Source organism: Budorcas taxicolor, chromosome 5 (genome assembly GCF_023091745.1).
Source record: "Budorcas taxicolor isolate Tak-1 chromosome 5, Takin1.1, whole genome shotgun sequence".
Taxonomy (NCBI): domain Eukaryota; kingdom Metazoa; phylum Chordata; class Mammalia; order Artiodactyla; family Bovidae; genus Budorcas; species Budorcas taxicolor.
Genome location: NC_068914.1, coordinates 5,598,888 through 5,619,943, shown reverse-complemented (window position 1 = coordinate 5,619,943; position 21,056 = coordinate 5,598,888). Strand labels below are relative to the sequence as shown.

The 21,056-nt window shown below is 48.3% G+C and overlaps 1 protein-coding gene across 1 annotated transcript in view; it reads right to left on the bottom strand.

Moving 5' to 3' along the window:
- The window catches only part of GRID1 (glutamate ionotropic receptor delta type subunit 1), a 684,852-nt gene that overhangs the window by 8,085 nt on the left and 655,711 nt on the right, over positions 1–21,056 (bottom strand). The window contains exons 14-15 of the mRNA XM_052640513.1: positions 7,530–7,696; positions 2,967–3,207 (exon numbers count right to left, since the gene is read on the bottom strand). Of these exons, the coding sequence (XP_052496473.1) occupies positions 2,967–3,207; positions 7,530–7,696 (408 nt within the window). The remainder of the gene's footprint in view (positions 1–2,966; positions 3,208–7,529; positions 7,697–21,056) is intronic.

The window sequence follows — 21,056 nt, the reverse complement described above, 5'->3', positions numbered from 1 at the left end:
CTTTATTTCATGAATATTTTATTCTCAGAGCAATGGCTCCACTTCCCCCATAAATTTACAGGGTGGCTCTTTATTGCAACTGTGGAGCGGGGTGCACTCACCTGCACTGGATAACTACATAATCGTCTGATTCCTTAGAAAAAAATATGACCTCAAATCCACATGAATATTAAGAGGCTGAACGTACGTTACTACTCTTCTCCAAGTAGCTGTCTAAACTCTGAAGACGTCGTGGCATAAGCTGATAAATACGGCTAGGACTCCACCCAAAGACAGGTTTCTGGCTTTTAAGAAATATGGCCAATGGCCCAAAATGAAGCATTCTAAGCTCAAGCAGACACTCTCACCTAATTGCAAACGCTGCTCCATAAAATACAGGCAACCAGTAACACAAACTAGTTCTGGATTAAATACCATCATTATTTGTCAAAGGTTTTAAGTATATGCCTCTAAAATCTGTTGTTTCAACCCCTTTCCTGGGTCCTCTTCCCTGTGATGAGCTATAAAGCCTTTGGCCTGGCATCTAGTCCTTTAGACCAAGTCTCTGCTTTGCACTCCAGCCTCCTCTATTCTGATTTCCTTGCTGATGCCCCAGAGCTCTGGGAGGTGGGATGACTCTGCCTACCCCATGCTGGCCACCCTACTCCAAAGGCAACATCTCCTCTTCAGCTTGAGGATCAGTACCGATCCTTCATCTAACTCAATTCTAACAACCCCAAGCCCCAGGAACTCTTCACTAACCAGCATCACTACCCTCTGTAACCCTACCATGTCCCATCTGGGCTGGGTGCCCCTGAGCCCTGGATGGAACCTGTAGTTCATCCCAGGATGGCGCTGATCAATGGACAATGGAAACCACTTGACTGACCTCTGCCACATCTGCCCACATGGAGGTAAGCCCCCTAAGGACAGAGACTGTGTCCTTATAGGCATACTTATTAAAGGAAGAAGGAGAGAGGAAGGCAGAGATTTCATTTGAAAACGAGAAACTCATAATAACAGGGGAAAACTGGAACATTCCCTCCTTTTACCATGTAACACCCAAGTGGGCTGGAGGAAAGGCAGCTGTGTTTTATTCAACCTGCGTCTGCATCGACTCTCTTTCCTATCTGGAGCAGGCTGGCATCTCTGGGAAGAAAGTTTCACACTTTCTAAGCACTGCATCCTCTTGGGTCTGAGATCCTGGGCTTGTGTAGAAGCCAAACAGGAAGACGGGATACTTTTCAGGCAAGAAAGGAGCTGTTCCTCTCAGCTAGCTCATCTCATGCTGTCCCTGGCCTTCCTGTCCTTTGGCCTCTGCCTTCTATGTCTCTCAAGTAACCCCCCACCTGCCTCCCGCTCCGCCCCCCGTCATCTCTCTCACAGTGACAGTTCATCTGGGTTGTCCAGGCTGGATCTGGCACTAGATACTGAACCAGGTGGTGCGAAGAGACATGACTAGAAGCAGACGAAATTGCCTCTCACAGTACCTGCCTCACAAGGGACATTCTGGAGGAGTGGGCCTGTGTCTTCTGGGCTCCACACTGCCTGCAATATCCTAGCATGGTGCCGCCGTGACAGTGCATTGCTCAACCAACTGGAAAACCTGTCCTCCCCTAACCAAAGGGACATTCGCTAAAAACGTCACTGAAAATTTTCCAGTAGCAACAGAAGCTCAGGACAGAATCATTCACTGTTCTTTTCAGTGGGCTTTCCTCAAATATTTCCTTCCTTCTCTCTTATGGCCTAGGAGTGACAGGAGAACTCTGAGTTTGTGGGAAACTCTAGCCTTGCATTCCTTACATGGAGGTTTACAGGTGATGTGAGAGAAAGATGGATGTCCTCAGAACATTTCAGACATGCTGAATCAAACAGCAAGCTCTTTCCAGGAAAATCTAAGTATGACAGCAAAGAGCTCACTGCCTGCTGTGAATGGTGGGTCTGCCCTCACTCCCAGCCGTGCCAGGGACTCTGTTACAGACTGATGTAGGGGGGCATGGCCAGTCAGCCTTTCTAGGATGCAGAGATGGTGTCTATGGTGACGCTGCCTCTTTGAACGTCATGCTTGAAATTTACACCTGCTTGTGTCAACATCATTTATAAGCAAAGCTGTGATTCAAGAAGTAGCTGAGATGTATGTATCAGGTAATGAGAGTGCTACGCTGGAGTGGCTGGGCTTGTGCTGCAGTGCCTGGCTATAGTTTCAGCCAGGAGAGCATCATTACCAAATGATGCACCTTGCCACCCTCCCTTAGGGGCACTGGTTCCAAGAGAACTTCCATGAGGACTTTATACTCCACCCTCCCCACCCCCGCCACCCCATACCCCCAAAATATTGAGCTTGAAAACCAGCAAAACCCCAAAAGAAGGAAGTGTGGAGGGCAGAATCAGCTGTGGCTGGCACACACAGGGAAGGAAACGTGCCCAGAAGCTGGAATCAGAACAAAGCCACAGTGGTCCCTGTGCTGGGTATCCCTGGAGGGACAGAGGCAAGGCTGGGCCCTGCAAGGAGGAAGAGAGGAAGAAGGGATGATGAGGGGACGGGAGCCGATCCCCCTTCGACATGCTGGGAGAGCAGGGCTCGTGGCCCTGGGTGAACAAGGAGAACCAGGAAGGAATGCGGTTTCCTCTCTTACCCTACAGCTGGTCTCTCCAGGTCAGGGTGGAGGCACATGGGCGGGGCAGGGTGGGGAAGGGCTCTCTGGCGCTGCTCATGCTGTGCCCGCTCTACAGATAGATACACGACTTTAGTGGCCATGCCTGCTGCCTTGGCATTTTGTTCAAGCATGAAAACACCCCCTTCATTTGTTCTGCAGCTTGCAGTACAAAATAAAACAATGTCACCATTCCCCCGTATAAAACACTGCTGTGCACAGACAGGTGGTTTGGGCAAATACTATCCGGAAGAGAACCACCCGCCAAGTCGCCCAGGGGGCCTTTCCTGCCTGTAGGCTGCAGAAAGGAGAAGCAGGGCCCAGGAAACGGACCTCTTTGGGGGTCTCCTGGTGGCACCGGTTGCTGTTCCACCACAACTCCAGGGCAGCCACCAGGCAGGCGAGGAGGAGGCCGATGGCCAAGATGCAGAAGACTCCAGCGAAGCTGTGCAGCTTGAGGGACTTGCCATCCGCCTGGGCACTGGCATGGCTGGTGAGGTCGCAGCGGCCCGTGTGCGGCCACCACTTCTGCTTGAGCACATCCAGGTCTCCAGTGTCCTGAAGCTCCAGGATCCTGCAAGATACACCCCCATGTGAGCCACAGCGCTGGCCTCATCCACACAAGCTTGGGGCCCTGGTCCCTTCCCCACCGTGCCGGCCCCTCCACAGACAACGCTGAACCATCAGAGTGGCTCTCTGTCCCCGCTTTTCACTTTCCATTTCATTCTCCACTCTGCTGTCAAAGCACCTTTCTCAAAGCACTTAGCAGATTTTGTCATTCTCCTCAGAGCTCTCATGTCCTCTCCCACCCTGTCCCACTGCCCAAGGACAGAGTCCAATAGCAAACCATGTAAGGATCCTTCATGTGGGAGCCTGGGGCAAACTCTGAGGATAAAATCAGGTAATTACGGAAATGGATGATGCAAACCCTCAGACTGTGGACCTACGAAAAGGCTCTCTTTCAAAAGTCAATTCACTACATCCTAAGCCTCTCCTACTAGAATCCAACAAACCATTCATGTATCTTGATTTGAGGAGCATCTGGTTTGTGCCAAGTGCAACATTCAACGCTGCTGAGAGCACAGTCTAGACACATCTACTTGGACACTGAAACAATTAGATGAATCAGTGTAGAGACAGAAGCTGTGATCAATACAACAAAATTCAAGCAGAGGGGTGAAGATAGGGCGCAGTGGGAGGATGGCCTGGACTGGGGGGTGTGGCGAGACCTCAGCAAGGAGCCAACAGTTCACATGAGTTTCGCATACCTAGTGCCAGGAAATCTCCTAAGTGCTTGACAAACTGTTTAATTCTCATGTCAACCCTTTGAGAAGGCTACTTCCACGTTCCCATTATTACAGAGAAGAAAACAAAGGCATAGAAAAAGTGAAATCTGGTGCCATATTGACCCATAGCCCTTTCCATCCAATACTGACAGGAGATGCCTTTTATTGAGAACATCGTAGGGACTGATCATTTTATATTGTTTTAATCCTGACAACAGCCTGCAAATCAGTTTCTAGGTTTACAGATGGAAGACCTGAGGCTCAGACTCTAGATAACTTGCCCCTAGTTGAAATTAGCAAGGGGTAAAGCTGCTGTTCAGAGCTGGATCACACTGACCCAGGGGGCCATGCTCTTTCCAGAACTCCAGGCTGCTAAACGCAGTCAGCCTGCTCTCCTCTCCAAGAGTCAGTTCCGGCGTAGGGCATACGAGCCTGGCCAGAAAGGGGCCGTAGGGCTGGCTTCCTGCTCCTCCACTCACTAACTGAGGTGTCAGGCAGGCAGCTTCACGCTGCTGACGCTTCCCTTCTTCCTGCTCGTTATAACTGTATGCATTTTTATGCCCAATATTATTCCAAGAAGAATGTAAGGCAATGTATAGGAAAACAAAGACTAACAGAAAAACAAGCAGATTCAAAGGGAAATTTAAATATGTAAGCAACAGAGGGAAGATAAAACAAGCCATGGGCACAGAATGACTCCTGGAATAAGGCTAAACTAACGCACACCATAACAATCTCCACTCCTGCCTGTGAGTAAACCAGAGCGATAATAGCCACTTCCTGAAGCCAGTCCTTCTATTTTCCAGACAGATATAATTGCAGGTGCTTTCCTGTAGTCAATAGCCGTGGAGCCTGCTACACAGTAGGTGCTCTATAAATGGCTATTAAGTTGCTAAACATTTGCTGAATGCCTACTCTGCACGCCATGGTCCACAAAAGGGCTACAGCATTCAACCCCAGTCACTCACTCACACACACACACACACACACACACACACACACACACACACACACACACACACACACACTGTAGCCTAATGACCCAGTCTTCTACCAAAGCAAGGCAACACACATTGGTATTCAAGAAAATAGCTTAGTTCTTGGGACTCAGGGAAGGAAGGCTACAGAAATTCCAGAGAAGGCCGGGATCTGCTATTTCCACAGGACCCTTTTTCTGTCAATGGCATGGAGTGTTCGTTGTTTTCCGAACCTGGCATCTTCCTCCTCTCAGGCATGACCCGCAGAGGGGAGGCTCACCATTCTGCCTGAATCATATAATGGGGCCTCTTAAAGAATTACTGGCAGCAGTAGGTTGGAAACCTGAAGTCCTGAGTGTTCCCCCCAAGTACAAACCCATCTTCCCAGGGGAGGGAAGTGGAGGATGTTTCCAGCCCAGGAAGGACAATACTTCAAGGGGCCAGCACAGTCCACTGGGGACATTTACTTACAGTCACAGAGCACATGGCCTTCTGATGAAAGCAGGGAGTAATTAATCACTTCCTGCTAAAATATCACAGGAACTGGACTAGCCACTGTTGTTCATGTCCATTGAATGATCTAGTTGAGAACCAAGCTTTCTCCTCTCCGGTGTGTCACTGTTCTCTTCAGTAGACTTTCAAGGGATCTCTGAGCACTTTGAGTGCATGGGGACTGTAAGCCTTCTGTAGTGGGGTCCCTGCACTTCTGTGAGTGCTCTCTTGGGACACATTAGCTGTCTTGGTGGTGCTGATGCCATGGTGCTGGTCCCACAAGTCCCCTTACCATCTGCTTCAGAGAGGTGATCACAGGTAGATGGCCTGACCACCCCCTCTCAGAAAACGAAATTGGGTAAACCTCAAGAACGCCATTGTCTTATACATCTTGGAGGGAAGCCATCGTTTCTTTGTGCCTTTAATCCAAGCAATCGATAAACCACTACTCCTCTTTCTCTCATATGTCATCCTTCTCTGCTCCGGGGAGCAAAGGGAAGCGGAGGATATACACTTGATTTAGTTCTAGAGAAAACCCAAAAGCCTCATTGAATTTAGTTGGTTCTACCCCTTTTCCCAGTTTTGCAAACAAGCCACTGGATGAATGGGTTGCAGGCCCTCCTCCTTGGCTTTTCCCTGATGGGCTTTAGGCTTGGGTGCTCATGGTGGGAAGAGCCCAGTCGACATCTGGGAGGCAGGAGGAGGCAGTAAGTCTCAGAGATCTGAAGCACAAGGGCACAGCACTGGGGCTTGAGGACCTGCTTTCTCCTCTCAGCTCTGCCAGTAGCTGCCTGAGCCACCCTCAGCACACGTTTCCTCTCTGAGCTTCAGGATGTTAAATGAATGGTCTTTAGCAACTCTGGCCCCTCCAAATGGATGCTCTCCAATTCTAGAAAGCATGTGTTCACCAGGCAACTGGGGGCTGTCCCTAAACCCCAGTGCCTTCCTGGCCTTTTCACCTGGATGCTTTAGCCACAGTCTGGATTTTGGTAGATCAAGGCAGAGCTCTTGTTCTGCTCCTTCACTGGCCAAGATGTGAGTGATGGGCTTAGACAACCCTGGGGACAAGAGCCCGTGTTAGCAGGCTGGCTCCTTGGAAAAGGCCCCCAAGCTGACCCATGCTCTTCACCTACATCCTCTTGGCGGGACCAGGTAACCTGGTCGAAGACTAAGGACAGTTCCTACGGGGGAGCGAGAAGTGGATGACAAGCGACTGCCTTCCTCAAGGAGGCTGGCTAGGTGTCCAGACCAAGCACCTGGAAAGCTGATCACGCCCAAGAACCCAGAGAAGATTAAGCTCAAGGGACGGACTCGCACCAGAAAAATCTAAAGAGGAAGTAAAGAGGCCAATGCAAACTGGATCTGCACGTTCACTGCCGGTGGACGAGGTCTGCGGGTCTTCGCTTAGTCCAGAACGCTCCTGTCTCCGGCGTTGTCCCTCACCTTCCCCCAGTACGCCCACCATTGCTAGTGTGAATCGCCAGGAAGCTGATCTGGACAGGGTGGGGAGGAGGCAGGCAATTGTGGGCCAGGTCCATCTCCTGCCACGGCAGGTGGCCCCTGCTCCCTCAGCCCCCGTGCAGGTGGATATGGAGTCAGTTTGCTTCTCTGGCCCCACTTGTGTTCACATCTCTACACCAACCTGCCCCACTTAACATTTATCTTAAGAAGTTATCATTGGGACCTTGCCAGATCCAATTAATCTTTCATTTGATTTTAAATTACTAGCTATCTCCAGCTAACTCCTATTCAACCTTCAGGCCTCAGGTGCCACTTCCTCTGGGACGTCCTCCCTGGTCTTCTGGGTCTGGTCAGATGCCCTCCTCTACCCTCCTCCACCCCCAGAGTATCCTCTCTGTCTCACTGACTGCCCTGTTCCAGCATCGCCTGCTTACATCTCAGCTCCCACGAAGACCATGCAGCTTCATGGCAAGGCAACATACACTTCCTCTTTTTACTCTGGGACCTGGCCCAGGATGACCTGAGGGTGTGGTGTGGGGAGGAGCATGCGTTGGTGCACAGTCGGCGCTGAAGAAAACGTAATGAATCACCAAGTTTGTGTTGGCTCTCATGCCCTGAACGAAGCTTAAACCCCACCCCAACACAGGCGCCGTCGGCGTCTCCTCACTGGCCATGCCTACCTCTGCGAGAAGAGATCCCTGTAGGGGCTGCCGTGCTGCAGGGCGATGCCATAGCCCTTGCTGCTCACACTGTTGGCGATGACGGTCACAGAGCAGTCATCATCTGTCAGAGCTGCATACTCCACCACGGCCACGTCCCACAGAAAGGCGTAGTTCCCCTTCTTTGCCTGAAAGACCAAAATCACCTTGCGGTTAGGCAGGCCTGGCCTCCCGTATTAGTTTTGAGCAGCGAGAAACCTCAATGGTGGGGTTTGGGGCCCCTCCTGAATGGTCCTCCTGCCCAGTCAGCTGGCACAGCAAACTCTCCTATTTTCGGATCTGCAGAGTCCACCCCGGTTGATGCCACTCACTGTGATTAGACATAGAAGGATGGGATGCTGTCTCTGCACATCTCCAGAAAGATGTGGGTAAGGTGAGCTACTTGTGGGCTCTAAGCTACCCCTGGTTTCAGTGGCATGGACCTGTTTCTCAGATTAGCAAGCTCACCTTGGAGACTGCACAAAGTCTGACCCCAGGGAACTGAAATTTCTTGATCAGTGATTTAGAGGGCTGCACAATAGTATTTATTTAATTTCCACTTAGAACTTGACTGATCCCTGCTTTAGGTCAACAAGGGAGACAGCCCTAGGATCAGTGTCCCTGAGTAGCTGCAACTTGGTATCTAAGTCACAGACTTGCTCTGCCTGGGGAAGAATCCATTAAGGATCGGGTCTTGATTGTTATGGTGCCACAAGAGTGTGTGTGTGTGTGCGCGCGCGCACACACACACACACACACACACACACACACACACACCCCTGTCGGTTCGCATTCACACACAAGAACAGATTTCTGGTGTCAGTATCTCTATATCCACACAACAATGGCAGATTATTCCATCAGGAACTTGCCTTCGGCCATAGCTCAGGTCCTTTTCCATCACACTCGTCCATAGCAGACGTTAAATTCTCTGCAAGTGTGCTAAGTTGCTTTGGTCGTGTCAACTCTTTGTGACCCTATGGACTGTAACCTGCCAGGTTCCTCTGTCCCTGGGATTCTCCAGGCAAGAATGCTGAATGGGTTACCATGCCCTTCTCCAGGGGATCTTCCTGACCCAGGGATCGAACCCTTGTCTCTTACGTCTCCTGAACTGGCAGGTTGGTTCTTCACCACTAGCGCCACCTCCTGAGCCATAATCCTGACTTGGCCTGGAGTTTAGGCACTCATAAGGAATGTGAGCTGCTTGCTTTGTGGAAGAAAATACAAGCTAGACATTGTCACTTGGCCAGCTTAAGACAGAGCATCGGGTTCTTAGTGAAGGAAAGAGCCTGGTTTCAATTCTCTAGTGGACAGATGTGTGCCCTCTTCTTTCCTACTCTAGCTCATACTAGATGCTAGAAGATCCCAGTCTGGGGTGGTGATGGGGCTGAAACATTGCAGGTCAAGCTGGGAAGCCACAAGCCTCGTGACACTGTCAGGGGTACTATTCCACTTCTCTGCTTTTGTTCAATTGAGTATTCATGTCCACTGAGATTTTCCAGAGAATGCCATAGCTGCTTAGATGGAGTCTGTCAGAATTTTGCTTCTTTGGGGACCCTAAGTGCCCATGGACCATGGGGCATGCGTGCCCAGTTATGCCTGACTCTCTGTGACCTCACGGACTGTAGCCCACCAGGCTTCTGTGTGCATGGAATTCTCCAAGCAAGAATACTGGAGTGCGTTGCCATTTCCTTCTCCAGGGGATCTTCCTGACCCAGGGATTGAACCCACATCTCTTAATCTCCTGCATTGGCAAGCGGATTCTTTATCAGTTGAGCCACCAGGGATGACGGCTTATTTTCTCCTCAGGAATTTTCCATCTGAAGGATTTGTGGACAGAATGTGGTGGCCTCCCTTTGCCAGGAATAGCCATTCACACAATTGTGCCTGACGACCTTGTAAGAAATGACACACACCACGCCACCCATTGATGTTCACCTCAGGGAACAATCCAAATATTACCTCAGAGCCTCTTTCCTTGGCCAAGTCAATTTCAGGAGTCCCTAAAGGGTGTTGACCCAGGTTGCAAAATTACACTCATCTCTCTACTTCCACATGGGAAGATAACAGTCTTTGAAATTTTTTTCCTGCTGGCAAACACGTTTTCTCATGAAAAGATATACATTTTCCACCTCTTAGTAACCGAGTTTCTCAACAAAATGTTGACTTATGACCTAATATTTGGCTTCCACCCAACTCTGGAGCATTTCATAACCCATGCTCACAATTCAGTGTGACGATCAGACCTTGCAATTTGCACGATTTCAGAAGGGCACGTCCTGCTGAAGGAAGAATCAAGATCAAGCTCGATTCTGTGTTTCAAGTGATGTCCCAGAAAGGAGAAAGAAATAAGCTGGCCCAGCTCAAGTGGAAACTGACTCTGACAAGTGCCTGTTACGGCCATTTTAATGGGCCACTTGGATCCGTCAAGCCACGTGCATCTGTGGTTCCAGTTTGTTCTAAGAGACAGGTGAGCACAGATGCCTGAAGGAAGCTGCATCTATAGTCCTGCTGCCTAAGCTGACAATGCAAAAAGCATATGGGAGGGGTGCTCACAATGTCTCAGCTACAAAGCCCTGCTAACCGGGAAGGTAGTCAGGGCAAGAAAATAGAAGTCCTCCTTCCTGAGTTTCCGAATGACCACAGACACTCACTCTCCCTGTTTGGAAACAAGGTCTACATTTATTACCATATAACTTCTTCAAGAAGCATGTGGCTAGTTCCTAACCTATAGGATGACACCAGAAGAGGGAGGACCTGGAGAGCCTTAGGTGCCACATCTTATATGTGGGCCAACTCAGATGCTACAGTTGTAATGGGGCTTTATCCTTATAAAATACTCTTCATCTCCAACATCCCTTTCTCAGCATCCCAGAGCTTCCTGGGGCCTTCTTTCCTAGCCCCAGTCTCATGCTGTGTAAAATGCACCACCAAAACCTTCCCTGAGCTTCCCAAATCCATCAGTTTCCAGGACAAATTCCCGGACCTTGCTGACAGCTCCCCAAGCTTCCCGGTGTGTCACAGCCCCTGTATGAGACAGAAGGCTTCTTAGGTAGGACCATACTCTCAGGATCACTTTGAACACCAGCTATAAGAAGCTCAAAACATGCCATCCGTCACGGCTATATCCCCTGTATATAAACCCTCTTCTTGCTCCATGCAGAATGAATGCCCCATAACCTCCCTAAGACTCTTCCTTTAGGATCAGAATCAGTTTTCCAGGTAGCCCTTAGCAGTTATGCATCTATCTTTTTACTCTGTGCTGCTTATTCAAAATTTATAGCCCCTCCATATGTGGGGTTCATCAAATATATCAAAAATCTGCCTCTGAGAGATCCAAGAGTTGCCTCATTTTCTCTCCCCTCCTATCTCAGGCTCATCTTCTGCTTTAAGTCTGAGCATCTCTACTCACGCGACTCATGGTCCCTCCTCTGCAGCTCAGCCCCTTATCTCACTGCCACTACCACTGTGAAGGCATTTCTGCCACTCTCCCTCCACCCTGCACCCTCCTCCTCCTCAACTCCATGCCAGAGACCTCTCACATTGTGGGACAGTTGTCATTTCCTATTTATATTAGCTACTTCTTTCTGTTGAGGATTTCCCTCCAGTCTCTTGGGGAGACAGACAGAGTACTGGCAGGAATCTAGCCTCTTCTCAACTGTGTGCCATTGGCTGTTCCTCACAGAGAAAGAAAAGGGCGAACCAGACACCCTCCTGCAGGAGCCTGGGAGTCCCCTGGTTACATGGAGCAATACTTCTACAGGGTGGCTCTTTTGTCACTTCCCGTTCATACAAACTCATCCTTTCCTGTGTCTCCAGGCCCTGTCCTTCCCCTACTTCCCAGAGGGCTGTGGGGAATTAACAGGAATGTTATCTGAGATTAGGAGGACTAGGCAATGTTGTTGTTCAGTTGCTAAGTCGTGTCCAACTCTTTGTGACCCTATGGACTGCAGAACACCCGACTTCCCTGTGCTTCACTGTCACCTGGAGTTGGCTCAATAGGCAGTAAGCGCTTTACAAATAGATTATTGACATTCATCTTATAAAGCTTGGGAAAGTGGTACCATAGATTTGTATTTTGCATTAAAACCAAACAGAAACAAATACCAGATGTCATATCTTTAATGAGTCAGATGACCTCTGGCTGGCCTATGTACAATATTAAGTGTATTCCTCATTTCTAATCACTGACTGTTTTGCATACATGTGAAAGGTGATTTGCCAAAAGATGGACAGGAATGTTACATAATGGAGTGGGATTAGTGATGACTCTTAGGACAAGTTGATGAAAATATTGTCTTTAATCTTGTGACACAGTCTATGCTATCACACACTACACAGGCACCCGATTCTGTCTCCATTGTCCTGTGTGTTCCCAGAGGTGCCTTTGCCTGTCCACAGGACACAAGGGTCTGCCAGAGCTCTCCCGCTTCTCGGCCACCGGCTCCCTGACATGACCCAAACACCTGGGCAAGTCTCCCTTATGTTCCTGGCCTGCATCTAAACATTTGGCTTCATTTCAGTCTTTTCTTTCCCTACAAGAAAAAGAAAAGGCATTTGGCTCACACACACAAGAACAGATGTGAGGACTCAGGGAAAAGAGGAGAGAACAGCTTTGACACTGGAGAAAGTCAAGGGCATCTGGGCATTCATTCCCAGGATGCCAGGACAGCAGCAGGTACACAGACCGCCCCCAGTTTGTCTCTTGGGAAGCATCTTAGCAAAGAGGATCCAAAAGCATCCCTGAAGCCACTTCCTCCACCCACACACTGGTGCACTGCTACAAATGAACGGGGACTCAGACCGTGGGGCCATCTGACTCCAGTGCGTAGAGCATCCTCCCTACATTTGCAGGAGCATGATCAGCCTATTTTGCTGGAGGAAGGTTGGGCACCATATACAGAGCCACAAGTGAGCTGGGATATTGGCTGACTCATCTCCAAGGCTGCACACTGGAAATAAAATGAGACCACATCGCCCTTCATTGCACCACTGATTCGGCCCTTCGCAGAGCTCACATGGGGCACAAACTTTCCGAGACAACAGCCTTGGAGGCAAGAACTTCACAGCACTCTTCTACTCCATCCTAACTGCATTTGGAAAGGGACAAGCAAACCCATTATCCCCCCAAACAAGATGCAGGTGCTACAAACATCAAACACAAATGCTCTCAAAAAAGAAGTGCTAAAGGAAATCAGGGATCTGCATCGCCAGGTCCAGGGTCGCTATGAAGTACCTGCTGGATGCTGGGTTGTCAGAAACCCGATTCCTTTTCCATGGTATAATTCGGAGGAGCTGAACATGAACCCATTTTACAGATGAGGAAACTGAGACGCAGGAAAATGAAGCGACTTGTCCCAAATGAATCCATACAGTGAGTAGTAGAGCCCGGAGAAAGGCTGTCATTGCCATTCCTGTGGGTTCTATCACCAGCAGCATTCCCCTGGGAAGTGCTCAGAGGACCAGGTACCATAGCCGTTTCCCCAGTCCTCCATTTACACATCCAAGCAGGGCAGAGAGCAGAGCATGGGTTTCTTTGGCCCCAGGAACTGTCTTCCTCCAGCTTTAGAGGTGGTTCGTGGCATGGCTGACAGCTGTGAGGTAGGACACAGGAGACTGTGCCGTCCGCGGATGCGGGTGTTAGGGTGTGAGGGACGCCTTGGAAAGCTTATGCAGACTCATGGGCAGTAACCATCCAGTGACACCCTTGACCCTCACAAAGCAGAGCTCGGCATCCCAAATTTTAGCTCCTACGGTCATGTTCACAAAATGACAACTCATCGCCACAGGGAGCCTGAATCCTGGCTACAGTGATCCATTATTATGCACTAGGCCAAATCACAAGGTGCAACAGTAAAATCTAGACCATCTACGGAGAAAAGCACAATTTTACAGTCTGCTCGTAGGAATGTGGCTGCATATTTCTGGAATGGCAACGCGGTGGGGAGAGTCAAATGCTTTTAAAATGTGCATATGTAGCAAATCTACCCCTAGGGATTCACTCGAAGGAATTAGTTTCAGAAAAGATGTTTGTACAAGGAGTCTCAGGGCACTGTTTAAACTAGCAAGAATTGGAAACAATTTAAATGCTCAACAGTTGAGAATCAGCTAGGTAAATGATGTGTCAGATGATGGAATATTATGTTACCGTTACTATGCTGTTTTAAAAGAACATACCCTGCTAGGAGGAACAGCTACTCACGGGGAAGAAGAACCAGCTTGGGTTCTGGACTCCAACCGTACGGATACGAACACCAACTCCACTTTTGCTGGCTGTGTGAGTGCCAATAAGATGCTTAACATCTCTGAACCTCAGTTTTTTTCACTCTCCTCTTTCACCTTCATCTTTATGGAGAATCAAAACCAAGCATCCAACACTGTCTTTGGGTCATGCCGTCATGGGTGACTTCTGCTGGTTTCTTTTAGTCTCCGGTGCCTGATGCTTTCTGCAGCCCAGTGAACATTTCTTTTGTGGTTCCAGCTGCTGAAGAGGGTCATTTTAGTGAGCCGGCCTCCATCATAGAGCACAGGGCAGTGAAAAGAGCAGGATCTGGATGAAGGCACATCCCGGCTCTTGGGGGAACCTACAGTGTGTGTGTGTTAGCTGTTCAGTCATGTCCAGCTCTATGCAACAACATGGACTGAAGCCCAGCAGGCTTCCCTGTCCATGGTGTTTTCCAGGCAAGAATACTGGACTGGATTGCCAAGCCCTCCTCCAGGGGATCTTCCTGACCCAGGGATCGAACCCAGGTTTCTTGCACTGCAGGTGGACTCTACCATCTGAGCCGCATGGGAAGCCTGGTGAACCTACAGACCTGGGGCTGACAATCACTTCCTAGAGGACTATTCTGAGGATGAAATTACAGGAGACAGTGCACTGTGCCTGGCACACAGAGAGGAACCGACACAAGCTCCTCCTTCTCCTCTGGCCGCCCCCAGCTCGAGGTTGACGATCAGTCCATCGACTGTCATTAACACATCTTTCCTCCCACCTCCACCCCTCCTGCCAATCATTCCTCCACCTTGGCTAAGTCAGCAGCATGCTCTGTGTGGGGTGTGTGTGGGGTGTGTGTGTGTGCCCGTGAGGATGTCTGTGCATGAACATATGCATGTGTGGAAGTTTGTGTGCACACTCGAGTGTGCATGTGAGCACCACAGACCCTAGGGAAGCAGCAGAGAGCTGAATTCAGATAGAGAGTTCAGCACCTAGAGACCAAATGGAGTTTAGAGAAAGGAGACCTTCAGCTGGAGACATCTCGATGGTCTCTCAGCACAGAAGGAAGAGGCCTCCAAAATGATGTGAAAAGGTAAGGCAGACACTCAGCGGGACCCTAGGAAGTGTTCCCATGCCTCCTCAGGAGGCTGCAAGGAAACCTGCTACCCAAGGAGCGAAAGATAATGACCCTTCTCCTGGACCAGCCCTGGAGCAGAACCAACAGGCAAAGGAGGGCAGGCCCAGTGGAGAGGAGGGGTGAGGTGGGAGGAGGCGGCAGCTGGGTTCTCCCACGATTCATGCCACGGCCGCTTTCCTAAAGCGTCCACACGGTACAAAGTCAATTCAGCTCTTGGCTTCAGACCAGAGTGAACAGGATGGAGCTGACAATGAGATAACACGACCCAAGGGGCAGCAAGAGCACCTGGTGGGGAGACGTCTTGCGTGTGCATGTGTGTGTGGCCACGAGCACAGGCCTGGGCCCTGAGGTTTTGTCTTGGTGGTCGGTCGAGTGAGGCTGCCCCTTACCTGGGTGAGAGGACCAAGATGGCAGAGCCACCCCAGGGCAATCGCAGCAGAAAACAGCTTCTGATAGCTAGGTAGGAGGTCTGCAAAATGATTTCTGCCAATGATTGCCTTCCTGCTTCTTGCACTCCTGTGTTCTAGAGTGACACAGAAGAGTCAGGAGCAGAGCTAGAGGTGGAGAGAACGCCAAGTCCTTTCTCAGGCCATCAATGCTCTTACCCTAACATTACCTTCTCTTAGATTCCTCAACTTCCTTTACAGAATCTTCAACTCCTTTTCATAGAAAGCATGGCATGGTACGTGGGTGAGAGCAAGGGTCTGGAGATGAGCAGAGCAGGCCTTTTTTCTAGTGTCCTTGGCCAGGCACCTGAACCCTCTTTGCCTGAGTCACCTCGTCCAGGAGACAGGAGTAGCAATCCCCACCTTCTCACACAAAGAGACAGCACAGAAAGTGTCTGAGGCAAAGGAACTTGAACAATAAGACACTATCCTTGTGATCACGAAAATCACCACCGGCGTCATCCTTACAACTTAAAGTTTGGATTCTCATTAAATGCAGTTGCCTCGGGGAAAATAACATTTGAAATTGTCCTCAGTCACCAGCCTGGCAAATTAGAAAACCTGTAAGATGGGGTCACAATCTTACTAACTCACTATCATTTTGTAAAACTGGAAAATGAATCCAGACAGTCCTTAAGATCTTCTCCAGCTTTAACATCCTCCAAGTTTATAATACAGACCAGTGGTTCTCAGAGAGTGTTCCCTAGACCAAGAGCTTCAGCATCACCAGAGAAATGTAAATTCCCAGACTCTATTCCAGACCCACCGAATAAAAGACCCTAGGAGTGGGGACCACCAATCTATCGTAATAATCTCTCCAGGTGACCCTGATGTGTGCTAAAATTGGGATCCAATGATAGAAACCTCAGTGAAATGAATTTCTGATCTTCTCTTGAGAGTAGGTTTAAGAAGGAAAAGAATATTATGGCTCACTCTTGCCTGGAGAATCCCATGGACAGAGGAGCCTGGTGGGCTGCAGTCCATGGGGTCGCACAGAGCCGGACACGACTGAAGCGACTTAGCAGCAGCAGCAGCAGGGTCTTGAGCAAGGGCCCAACATGGAAGAGGGAATCACACAGGGTTGAGACCAAGATCACTAAAAGCAAACATTAAAGGAAAGTCACACTTTACATCTTCTTCCAGAAAATCATTCTACTTGATGCCTTCCCATCCATTCTCTTCTAAAATAGTTCAGGATAAACTTCCACAGGACAAACTGTGCCCATTTCTCGAGGAAATCAAGACTCAGAGAAGACCGCCCAAGACTATAGAACCAGCCCCTCTGGTACAGCATCATCCCAGGTCTCCTTGGCCACAAGTGGCCTTCCCTTATCCACATCAAAAGCTCAACATCAGTAGCCCCAGAGAGGCATCTAGAGCTCCCTGAGCAGCTGGCTCCTATCAGATTGCCAGATTCTGGACAAACTTTGCTCATGATGTCCACCTTCAGCACCTGACCTTATGGAAGCTTTCCCATTTAGGGCCTTAAGCACTCTAGGCAGAAAGAATCTTAGTGAACCAAGTACTGTCTCAGTGGGAGAAGGTTTCTCACATCTCCCAGGGAGGAGAAGCTGGTTTGGTACCAAGGAAAAAAGAAAAGCCCTAATTTGGAAGAATCAATAGCTCCTTCTTCAGAAGTCTGAAGTTGTACACCATCAGCAAAACTGGGGTCATAAACAACCTTCTCAGCAGGCCAAAGGGACACATCGATTTTCAGTGGTTTGTCAAAACTTTAAATTGTCCCAACACCATGGTAAACAACAATCTGAGTTATTCCATGGGAAAGATTAAGAATTATCTAAAGAAAGTAATTTGGTTTGCTTAGATATTGAACAGATCAGGAAGAGACAAGAATACAGAATAAGATAGGCCATGGAGGAAAGGGAAGCAACCCAAGAATGCATGAACCCACGCAGCGCAGAGAACAGGCATCCCTGAGGTCAAAGATCCCACGAAGAAGCCCAGAGACAGGGCCTTGAAATACTCCCTGTGTGCACACAGGCGTGAACACACACACACACACACACACACACGGAAGGATGTGAGCCCCTTGGCCATACGTGTCCTTTTCACTGCCCTAGCACAATGTCTGGCATACAGCTGGTGCTCAATAAACATGTGTAAAGTGGTAAATGCAGAATCTGAAGGCATGACTCCTAGAATCTGAGAAGCCTGGGTACTTGAAGCAGGCTGCACTGGCTATATCCTGTCTGCCCCTCCCAGTCTGCCCTTCACCCTCCTTCTCCTGCAGAGTCCTTCAGAGGCTGATTTCATGGAGAATATCAGTGGTCGCCTTGGCTTCTGGCTAAGAGTCACTTCCTAAGATTCAAGAATAAGTCAAATACTGATATTATTCAAACAACTATCATGCCAGTAAGTACTGTTCATTCAAGCATATGTTCTCAGACTTGAGAGGGCCTGAGGATCCCCTCAAAGGCATGTTCAAATATAGATGATTAGCCTCCCCTCAACATCCTTTCTCCAGCTTCTGATTCATTAGGTCTAAAGTAGGGACCATGAATTTCATTTCTACATGTTCCTGGATGAGGCTGATGCTAAAGGCCCAAAGAACACCCCTGGAAAACTACTATGTTAAAATTCACTCTACAAGGCATTGTACTCATCCATTCACATCACCTCTGGACTTAACAATATATCTGGGAAGACCCAGTATTATTATTCCTGCTTTTTTCAGATGAGATAACTTTGCTCAGGAGTAAGTTAACTTAGCCAAGATCTCATCTCTGGCACAAACCCAGTTCTCGTTAACTCAGACCCCACACTCTTCCCTGGATGCTATGTGGTCTTAACTGAGCACTTGACTCCACTGAGACAAATTGCCAGTGAGATTTCATGAAGCTGCCCCTGAGGCCAGCCTGTATGCTGTCTGCAGTCACATCTTGGTGTTTCTTTAGCCATAAAGGGTCTTTGGGAACTGGCAACTCAGACTATAAAGGACGAGGAGGGAAGCAGTAAAATTGTATGTGATCACGATTCATATTAAAAACTATCCTTTAATTGGTTCAGAGACCATCCCTGCGGGGCTTACGTTGAAGAGCTGTCTCATTCTCTAATCCCATTTGTAGCTAAGGATTCCTTTATGGCCTTTGCTAAAATGTCAGCCTTGAGGGAGAGAGAGAAAGGCTCTCACAACAGCCTCTCACACTTGGAGGAGCCACAGAAGAGGTCACGTCCTGAGTGAAAAGATCCAAATGGACTCCCCTCCCTCACAGAACCAGCTCTAAGCTCTGCCTATCAGGAGGTACAGCTTTGTAAAGTCAAAGAATCCGAAAGATGAACCACAAGAGGGGCTTGCAGGGGCACGGCCCCGACAGAGGACAACTGCATGGTCCAGGGACGCTGAGCACTCACTCCAAAGGGTAGCAATGCTGCTCATCACATCCCCACATCACCAACTGAGGTCTGAGACGGGGGCTGCAGGGAAAGCTTCCCTTCCCGACTCCTTCCATGTGAAGATTCTTCAAATATCAGAAATACCAAATTTCACTGCTGAGAGTGCCCTTTACCAGGCTCCTCACCACTCCTGTTTCCTCTGTCTGAGCCTTGGGAGGCATGCTTTTCTGAGCTCTTACTGTTATCACTCTTCCTGATTGGAGTTAATCCACCTCTCATTTCTCTCTCTCTCTGCCTCTCCTTGTCCACTTCTGTTTATGTGTGTCACACACACACACACACACACACACACACACACACGCTAAAATTCTTAAATTTAAGGTTCAAAGCCAATCTAAGTATCTCTATGTCAGAGAGTAAAGAGACTCCATCAGAGGTTCCCATCACAGTGGAAACAACTGCTTATACCCAAAAAGGTTTTTTGTTGTGTTTTTATTTTGTTTTTGAAACTGAAGAATAGTCGATTTGCAATGTTGTGAGTTTTGAGTGTACAGCATCGTGAGTTCGTCCTTTGTTTGGTTTTTGAAGACTATATTCCATCGTAGGTTATTACAAGATATCGGGGGTAATTGGCATGTTCCCTGTACTATACAGTAAATCCTTGTGGCTTACCTATTTTATGATGGTAGTTTGTATCTGTTAATCCCATACTCCTAATTTGTCCCTCCCCGACTCTTTCTCCCCTTTGGCGACCATGTTTGTTTATGTCTGTGAATCTATTTCAGTATTGCACACACATTCATTTGTATTTCTTTAGATATTGCACATAAATGATATCATACAGCACTTGTGTCTCTCTGACTTATTTCACTGCACATAATATTCTCTGGGTCCCTCCATATTGCTATAAGTGGCAATATTTCATTCTTTTTATGGCTGAGTAATATTCTGTTATATATGTAAATACATGGAGGTAGAAAGAGTGCAATAATCTTCAGGCAAATTGTCTAAACTCTAGAAAGAGTGCAATAATCTTCAGGCAAATTGTCTAAACTCTGAGTTTTACATTTCTTATTTTCAAAATGGAAATATTACAAGATGCCCTCAATGGTGAAAACAAAGTGTATGAACATAATATCACACATAGTAATTTCTTAATAAATGTTATTTTCCCTCCCCTCTTCTCTTTCTTTGTTCTTGGACAAACAACATTATACCAAGAAAATGGAAATAAAGATAAGGTAAACAAAAACTGCCAACAACTTGACTGACACAATAAATCAAAACTGTTCTCACCAGCTACTGCTTCTGGATTTTAATGTAATCAAAAAACAAAACAATTCAGTTCAAAATACAAAAACTTAAGTCATAAAACTCAAAGCCATAATATTCAGTGGAACACATAGAATGGAATCAGCCCACATTTATAGCTGGCACTAAGGTGAAGTGTATGAGACCCGGGTACAAAGCAAATTACAGGGCAGAGGAAATCTGAAGAATAAAATCAGGTTTAGGGGGAGTGAACATCCTCCCACCCTTCTAATGAGGATTGAAAATAATCAGCGTTAGCATGATGGCGCGGATATTGGTTTGATTCCAGAGCTTACCCTACCAAATTATAAAAATCGCAAAAGAAAGTAATTGAAGATTTCATAACGAGATTTGCTTGGCAATGTTCAAAATCCAAAGCAAAGTAATTTTATAAAGGAGGCACAGAGGGGGCTTTCCTCGATCTTTGCACTGTATTATCCCAAACCAATCATCATCAAACAAAATTAAGCTGCAGGGCATTACGAGGGGACAACTCAGTCAATCGTATGGAAACCTGCTTCAGGAGACCGACTGAACACCTGCCCTCCTCACCCTTCCTCACCCCTTTTTGCTCTCCCTGCAACTAGATCCCAGCAGTCCTGCTCTTTCTTCTTGAAGAAAGATGCCCATGGGTGTATTTCCAAATACTGTCATTTGTTTTTCACTTACTGATTATTTATTTTGTTGATTTTTAAAAAGATAAAGCATTTGGATGCCCACGTGTGTTGCCGCTGCACTTACCTCTACTCCAGGCCCTGGGACAACACATGAGTAAGAGACAGGCCTGACGCGATGGAGGCTCAGAGTCCAGACAGCATGCGACAGAGCAGGGCTCTGAAGATGGGGCGGCATCTGATGCGCCTGGACTCTGGGAGGCACAGGGTGTTGGGGAGCCCCTGACCCTGCCCTGAGAAAGAAGGAGCTTCGTTGGGGGTCAGGAAGAGCAAATGCTCCTGCTGAGGCCAGGGAGATAACCAAGAGTCAGCCTGGAAAATAAGGAAAGGGAAGACTTTCCAAGCAGGAGGATCCTGGGTGTGCAGAGCAGG